Source organism: Etheostoma cragini, chromosome 13 (assembly GCF_013103735.1).
Source record: "Etheostoma cragini isolate CJK2018 chromosome 13, CSU_Ecrag_1.0, whole genome shotgun sequence".
NCBI lineage: Eukaryota > Metazoa > Chordata > Actinopteri > Perciformes > Percidae > Etheostoma > Etheostoma cragini.
The window spans coordinates 18,684,552-18,693,760 of NC_048419.1; the positions used below are offsets into that span (position 1 = coordinate 18,684,552).

Genomic DNA, 9,209 nt, shown 5'->3' on the forward strand with positions numbered 1-9,209 from the left:
ATTTATTTATATAATATTTTGTTTTTGACAACCAACTTTAACATTAATTCAAGTTTGTAGCAATGGTTTAAGACAAAAGGAAGCGAGAGGTTATTCAAACGTGAATGCTAATCCCTGTATTATATACCTTCATATGAATCTCAGAAATATCTAATTACCGGTATAATTAAATTGGTCACCATTCTTTCCATAATAATGGTAGTGTAACAAATTTTTTTAGACATGTTGTGTACATTGTGTACACCTTATAATCACATTTACTGTAGTTTTCTTGTAAGAGATCTGAAACTGCATTATAAATGATATAGTACCTTTACTACAAAGAGCACTGCCCTTTACTACCGTATCTTTGAGTGATGTTCAATTGTAACTGTAATTTTTAAGACAATGACACAAAACACATTTTGCTGTTTTCCTCTCAGGCTGTGTAGTGATTCAACAACCTTCACAAGAGAGGCTAAATTCAAATGTCAACCATCCAGACTTCTGTATACTATACGTACCGTAATATGTTCACCGACATCAAGTCAAGTGTGTGACAGCATTGGGCTAAGGCAGGACTTCAGAAATCAATTGTTGCTATTGATGTACAGTGGAACTTATTAATGTTATTATTCCTCTCTTTTAGATCGTGACTTACATACTGGTAGGAACTATGGGTAATCTTCCATGCAAGGTCTAGTAAAGTCTGCACTTAAAGGGGTCTCTCTAGAAGTTTGTAGAATGTTTTTGCAAGCTTGTTTTGGGCCCCTTAGGACTTTGGGCAGCTCTCAGCACTCGCGGACTTCCCAGTGCGGCCAGTTCCAAATATTTGGATTCAGCCTAAAGGTCTTTCACACTGTTGTGCCCTACATTTACTAAGCATGCACTGAATGTGAGCTACACTATTTCAGATATTCAGAGGAAATGTACAGTATATATTTTAGTTTTACAGTACCTTGCATTTTTCTTGGTGTAGCTCTATCTGAATGTCAGTCAGCTTGGACCTGAGTTCTTCATTGGCTGCCTGTAAGGCAGAGATGAGCGCTTCGGGCTTCTCGCTCTTCGTACGCCCTTTCTTGGCCATTGAGTCAAATACTAGAGAGGCTCTTCAAATGCATTCATTGAGACTTTACAGAAACGTTCCAAGGCACTCCGAAGGTTTCCAGTTCCTCCTCTTTCTCATTATCCTATCAGAAAAAGGGCTAGGGTGTGAAGGACAGACAAAGACAAAGAGAATGAGACATAGTAGCAGAGGTGACATAATTGAGACTTTGTGTTTGTGCAGACTAGCCTGTGCTTGTTTGTATTGGAGTGTGAGTTGATTGTAGATGCAGGCCAATGACAAGAGGGTGACTGGTTCTCATTTTCAAATTTATAAGTAAACAAAACCAAGAGCTGGCTCCGGAAGGATGTTCTTCATATTCCAGAAGAAATGGTTGTCTGGGTACGCAGAGTCTGCGGTAATCCTTGCTGCCCTACTAGTTGTCTTTTCTTCCTGCACTGCTTGAGGTCGGCTGGCAGCCATTGACCTGCTGAGTGCTGCAGACAGACATGGTTAGGGCATATGCTAAAGCCGCAGGGCTTAAACTAAAATTACACTCTGAGAAAGAGTGAGGGGCTTGGTAAAACCATCCCGAATCACTTTGTGAGACCATTATCAATTTAGTAGTTATTGAAACTTTTAATTTTCCAACAGATTCTCTGCCATGCAGGGAATTGCACAGACATTGTGGGGGACAGGGGCTCAAGACAAAAAAGGCCTCATAATTAATAAAAAAAAATATTATTTTAAATTTAAACAAAACGTTAAATATATTGACACAACTCTGACTACCTTACTAATTTTTCTTTTATACCTTACGCAATTGACAGATTGAATAAATACTCAACAAAATAATTACTCAACTTTTTAGTATTTACCATGTTATTCCCGAACAGCAAAGGAAACTGCTACAATGTGTTCGTTTTCTATGCTACTAGCTTCAAGCATACTAAGAATAAGTACCAGAATCAAGGAGACGGACATGGTGACCCTAACCCAATACCTTTTAAAAAATCGCAACAAAAATCTTAATTTTACAGGAAAAAACACAGCACCAATAATGAAAAAAACTTGTATTATTAGATGAGCAACCTATGATCCAAATGGTGAAGGTACTGTTTAATGCAATCTTTTACTCGGAAATAAAACTTACAAAATACACATTAAGCTTGGATTTCTTCTAGGTAGAATCAGTAGATTTCTTCTAAATAAATCTACAGATTTAAACATTACATTTAAGGGGAAAAAAAACTCTTTTTTCATTAACTGGACATTTTCTGTGCTTTTTCTGTTTCAGTCATTTTGTTTATGCTGTTAACCCGCAGTGCCTTTTCAAATAAATGCATCCCGATCTGATATTTAGATTTCTTTACTTCAAGAAATTGGTTTGTTTAACAGGGAAGCTGTGTGCAAATAGGAATATATACAGTATAGGCTATATTGATTATTAAAAATAAACATGCATTCAGAAAAATGGCACTTTCTCTCCAAGAAGAAAAAGGGCATCAAGCCCCTTTGTGTGTGTGTGCCTGCCGCCATGCTGTCAGATTAAGACTGCATCAGTGTGTGTGTTAAACTTTAACTTGCTGTTGGTGACACAGCATAACACAAACTTGTTTATATTTCTTAATGTATATTGCAAGCATTAGCTACTGCAACAGTGTGACGCGACTCCCCAGGTTCGTGCTCTCCATATGCTTCAAATGTGAATTTAGGATGTGCAATATCGGCAGAGAGAACATTATGGTGTGCCACTGAAATACACAGAATACACAATTTGTCAGACCTGTTGCTTCAGATGACAAAAGCGGACAGGAAGAAGGGTAAGACCTTTATTATGTGTGTGCACAGGGAACTGAACTGAGTCTATTTTTGCATAGTCCTCCCTACCTACACAGACACAGAGCAGTCTCTATATACAGTACAAGCTTTTCTTTGACTTTTGGCTTTTCTAAAGACAACGTGTGTATTGCACACACAAACATATGAAATCACTCAAGGGCACTTGACAGAAAAATAGATGTCATTGCAAATACACTACTGCAATACTACACTTTGCTATCAGCGGCATGGATCGAACAAGAAATTCTGTCGTTACAGGTTGGCTTAACTAATGTGGTTAGACACAGTCTGACATTACTACTGATTAATTACAAAATGACAAATCCGCCTCTACGGATTCTTGGTATACAAGCTTTACCACAGCTACAGTATGGTACCATTCAGCACATGTTAATATCAGCGTAAATTGTTATCATCTCTAATTAACAAGTTGTGGCTCTGTTTGTGAATGGATTTACAGAACATACACTGGAGCAACTTACACCTTGTTACATCAAATATGTGTTTACAGTAAAACTATTTCACATGTCGGATAGTATCCTTCAAAGTTTCTAAGAAAGGAACTGACATGAAACTGTAATGTCCAGGAAAACATTCCTGAAAAGGACTGTGTAGTATGTGTGTATAGTATGTATAGTAATGTGTTTCCCATATGCTGTAGTAAGGAATTCTTCTGGAAATCAACAACTACTTAGAAACTCTACCCAGCTACGGAACTACTAGATTTTTTTTCCTTAATTAATGAGTGGATACTTACTATGTACACCGTCTTTACAGTATATCATAACCTTCCAAATTCTAGGGTTCTCAAACATTACCATGGTTGCACATCCTACTTCTTAAGCTGTAACTTAATTGTCTGTATAATATGCCAACTTAAAACTGCTGTATTATTTAAGCTAAGATGTTATTTTGTGGTACAGAAATTATTGCCCATGCTATCTCACATTGTAATATATGTATAGGGTTTTGCCAGTTTGGTTCTCAAGTATGTTGATGGGTTTCCCAAATGAACGTGCACACCATTCTGCACAGCCATGATGACTCAGGAGGAGTTGGATGGTGTCCATCATAATCAGCAGGAGGGATGACATAACGTCGCTTAGAAGATTTTGAGTTGCAGATTAGTGATGAAGCAGTCGTGATCGTCACATTAGGTTAACATGGGCTCATCACGCTGCAGGGTTATGGTGCCTTTTTAAAATTGCTGCTACTCGTTTTACTGTAAGTATCACTTATGGACATCGTCGTAGGAAACATTGATGATAATCACTGGACCAGTAAATGTAGCACAGATTAATGTATGTGTCAGCACATTATATGGAATAAAACAAAGCAACATTGTTGGACATGATTTACACAGTGAAGGAGGCACTGGCTAAAATGTATGCATATACTCCATAGTTACATGATGAATATGCAATGTTTTGAGGGAACTTTAGGTTAACTTGATTTAGTGTCATTAAAAATGTTCTTCTTTTTTTTTACTTATAAAATATAACAAGGCATGTATATACCTTGGATGTTTTCTCAAATGTAAGCAAAACATTTTGGCACAGTAAAGCTGGAGTTACACACTGAAGTGTGCAATATTTTTACAGCAACTAATGTATTTCCAGGCAATAATTTATAGTCTTTCGAATAGAATTAATAATCTACCCTGCTGCACACTTACACTGTCAGCAGAGCTTTGAGCTCCTCTGATCAGCAGTTCCCTATACTAGGCTGGAAACAAAAGGAGAAAGAGTTTTTTTAAACAATCACTCCTAGACTGTGCAACGCGTCATCACATATTTTGAAGAATGACTGCATCTGTTGAAATCTTTATTGAAGAAAAAAAATAAAAAAGACATATTTTTAGTATTATTTTGTATTTATGATTTTTTGTTTTACTAAGATTTATTGTGGTTTATTGTGCTTTTATGACTATTGATCCGTTTAAATGTATGTACTTGTTTGGTCTGTGAAGCACTTTGAACTGTGAGACTGTCTGTGAAAAGTGCTTTACAAATAAACTTTACTTACTTACTAAAATGTTAGGCAAATATGCTTATCTGTAAATTAACATTAATATTAAAAATCAAGTAAGTTTTAGTTTTTAATAAATAAATACCAGCTGGTCATATTTGCTTAAACACTCACTATATAAGCAAAATACAATTGTCATGTTCTGATAGAAGTACATGAGACAGATGATCCGTGGTTAAAAAAACAACATGTTTCTCTGCATCCTCCTGGTGCTCCTAAAGGCATTTGCAAGCTTCCATCACGCCCGAAGGAAAACAACCAATCAGACCCAAAGAGTCTCCCATGCAGTGTCAATCACTGCTCCTGTCAAACTGTCAATAGGAAGAATCAAGATTCTGTTACTGCGTAGCCTACTGCTCGCTTTAAATGTTTCCAGGAATGAATTTGAAAACGGCTGCCCTGGTTAAAAAAAATGATCTCAACTGATCTCAGCTGGTATTCTGTCTATAACAGAGTGCAATGGAAATTTATGAGTGACCCTAAACTTTTGACCAGTACTGTATCATTATATATCAGAGGTTGCACGCTTCTGGAGCAACTAGGAGTAAAGTGCCTTGCTCAGGGACACAGTGGTTGATGTGTCACAGTGGGGTTCAAACCCTATTCTCCCACACCTAAGGCACGTGTCATATCCATCACCACCCCAAATGTTGTGCTTGTCAGCAAAGCTTTAATAAAGCCAATACTTACAACTTATTAAATCACTACATGGGTCCCTTATCAAAAAATGGCACAATATATTTTAGAGCTGCAATGATCAGTCGATTAACTGTTTGATTAAAAGGGATATATTTTAATCTGGTCAACCTGAGCAAAAACATGTACACAACTAGTTAATCAGGGTAAAACCAAAGTTTTGATTCCCTGATGATAAAACTATAACCATCTTATTCCAGCTGAACACACCAGCATCATGAAACGCTAACCACAACTCACCATACTATTAATGCTGTATTAACCTACAAACCATCCACAGCAGCCAGGTAATGATTGGGGGGGGGGGGGGACTAGATCAAGTCGATCTGATTACTGGCACATTGCATTTTCAGACTGCACTGAGAAATAATCTGCTGGCTCATAAAATAAACACAGCCACAGACAGGCAGCAGTACTGAGCCATGCACAGCATGTTGCCTGGGCTGTCAAACATCTTGTTTTTATTTTATTTTTTCCCACTGTTTATTGCTCTGCTCTGTGGACAAGACTGATTTAAGGCGTTGGGATAAAAGTTAGTTTCACTGTGTTGTCCCTTCGTTGGTGAGTTTAACAAACAGCAGGAATCCTCATCATTTCAACTGCTCCCAGGTATGCAAGCAATATTCTTACTCAGCTCTCTTCTCTTTGAAAAAAAGGATTTGAAGCAACTGGTTTGTATTTTAGCAGGACATTTTTAACAGGCTTCAAACTAAGCTTTATAAACCTAAGAGGTATCTCAATCCTCAACTCACAGACACCATGGTTCTCATACAAACTCCCAATAATATTCAGTATTTTTGATGAACTTTATCTTCCTCTAAAGCTTAGAAATAAAACGTCACCCTAACAGAAAACATTTGGACTAAAAGACAATGACAGTGTGAATTGGTGATTGGCCAAATTTTGAAAAAATGCCATATTCCCAACTACGCATTGAAGACAGGCTGGCATTCTAGAACTCAACAGTTGACACAACACTAATTACCTTATAAAACATCTCTCCAAAAGACACATCATGAGTCAACATAAATGAAGGATTCAAGAAAAAATAAACTTTATCAAAAAGAAGAAACATTTTACCTTTTACTTCTGATGGGTGTCATAACAGACGAGGACATGCAACAGCAGTGTGCATTACCAACTTCTCCGACAAGAAATAGTAACTGACAAAACTGACCAATTTATATGCTGAAATCTCAGAGACTGACACAAGTCAATGCCAGAAAGGGTTTGAGGTTTGTGGCAGTGACTATTGCTTGGTAGAACTTACATTATTAAGTAAGTAGTCTGAGCCATGGAGATATACCTGTTATCAACTGACAGAACTCAATGGTACTTGTTTTGTGTCACACAAGTGGCCCAAAAAATACAGTTAAAGAAATGTGTTTTTCCAGTTGTGCTGAAAAAGCAGTCCAACAATGGGCTTACCCATACAAAACATGCTGCTTTCTTTCCAAGCACCACTTTATCTGAACACAACACTTAGTCAAATAAAAACAAAAAAATTAAACCACATTTATTTTTTTACTTTGGTCACCGGGAACATGCTTTCATCACAACGCTGACATATCTAAATGTGTCAGTAAATAGTAGGTACATCTTTCAGACAAGCCGCAACATTAGCATACTTAACTTTATGTTACGGCTGTACACTAAACAAAAGATCAATGTTAACGAGGCCTTTGAGTTCTGTCTCGCTAACTCTGTCCATCTTGGTGCTGAGGGGTAGCCTACAGTGGGTTTATCATGACGTTTTCACTGAAAACTTCGCCTGCTGCTGTTTGAAAGCTTGATTAGAGCAGTGAGACTGAACACACAGTGTGATCTGTAAAATCAAAACAATTGGCTAGAAAGATGTTCAAATGCACAATGGAGCTGCAGAGTTGAATACTAATTATTTTTCACATGAAGCACACTGACACCATGACCCACTTTTGACTACTTAGACATCAATTCTGGGTGTTGGCCCTGGATTTTCTAGACAGAGTGTACCAGGATACTCACAGAAACGCAAGTCTGAAGGCCCTCTGGGGTCTTACGGTAACAAACCATGTACACATTTATGTTGCGTTTTAAGGACAGACTTTTTCATTTAAGTCTTCCAATCATTTTGATAATAATTTGGCCGGCATGCTAATTCTGCATTTAGGTAAAGGTAAAGGTACTTTATTGTCACATACATGCAGGCCCGGGGTGGGTAATCGGGGGAATAGGGAGGATTCCCGGTGGGCTGCTTCACTTTTGGGCCGGTCAAGGATTTTTTCTTACTTTTGTCACGTTAGTGTATATTCTTTAAAAGTAGGCTACACATATTCCGTATTGTGACACTGCCGCCTCTGCATGAGTTGTACCATGTGAGGGAGTTCTCCCCTCCCAAATAAAGTTAGTTGGGTGAGTCCATAGCCTAGTCTTTTTCCAAAAGGTTTTCTCAGATTAGCTACCGCTGGGTCGGCCTTGCCGTAACAATACGCATCGGGGAGGATGGATGGGAGGAAGAGGCCAGGAGGGGCGGAAAAAGCCATGTTGAACAAAAAAAGCATTAGAGGACGATGCTGCCAATTGTGCCAAGCTTACCAATTTATTTTTCCAAGAGGTCAAACACAAGTGGCAACTGGGAAAGAGAGATAGAGCCTAGGCCTGATGATTAGCATTAGCAATTGTAATTATTTGGCTAACATTGTTTTAGCGTTGTCAACCTATTCGCAAGCAAAATATTATATTTGATTAAAATATTAGCCTTTTTGTATCACCCAATATATGGTGATTGATAGACTTTGGAAATATTATGCAAATATTGATAACAATACTCAAGCTTGATATGTGTATGCAATAAAACAACCTCATAATTATTTTTTTGTAGCTTCTGAGCAGCACATGAAAGCCATAGCACCCAGAGGAAACACACGCTAACATGGAGAGCACATACAAACTCCACACAGAAATGCCCAGAATGACCTAGATTTCAACCTCAAACCTTCTTGCTATGAGGCCACAGTTCTAACTATTGAACCACCATGCCACTAAATCAATTTTGCCAAATATCGCTCATTCACTACATGTCATAAGATAAGTAAAATGAAAGAGCCAGTGTTGTATAAAGTTGCAATATCCATCAACATTAGGCGACTTACATTTAGAAATAACCACTTCAGCATGTAAGAGCTGAGATTAGACATTTAGGCATCTTCCTTGCTCATAAACAAAAATACCAAAATACATCTTTCTACCTTTTGCCAAAATTTTCTATATCAGGACCTACCATCTGTCATCTCCTCTCATTCAAACTATCATACAAGCCATACTTTGCCTTGGGTTACTGTTCGTTCTAAATAATAAGATAAGCTTTGGTTGCTTTGGGGATCATATTTGGAGCTTCCATAAGCCCGCTTAGTGTGTTGAGGATACAGCCAGGCAAGACAAAGCCTAAGGAGCTCTGTAGGGAAGCGGTTGACAAAATGCTGGTCAGATTGAGCTACGGCTACTGGTTGTAAACATAAAGGAAACCTGCATCTTCCATGTAGTATTTTGATTGGCATTGCACATATTATACACTCACCGGCCACTTTATTAGGTACACCTGTCCAACTGCTCGTTAACACTTAATTTCTAAGCAGCCAAT

The 9,209-nt window shown here is 37.9% G+C and overlaps 1 protein-coding gene across 3 annotated transcripts in view; it reads right to left on the minus strand.

Annotated features, from left to right (window-relative positions):
* jakmip2 (janus kinase and microtubule interacting protein 2) overlaps positions 1-9,209 on the minus strand; it is a 27,485-nt gene that overhangs the window by 16,256 nt on the left and 2,020 nt on the right. For all 3 annotated transcript variants that reach the window (XM_034890188.1, XM_034890187.1, XM_034890189.1), the window contains exon 2: positions 938-1,184. In XM_034890188.1, coding sequence (XP_034746079.1) covers positions 938-1,066 — 129 coding nt within the window. In that variant the 5' untranslated portion in view covers positions 1,067-1,184. The remainder of the gene's footprint in view (positions 1-937; positions 1,185-9,209) is intronic.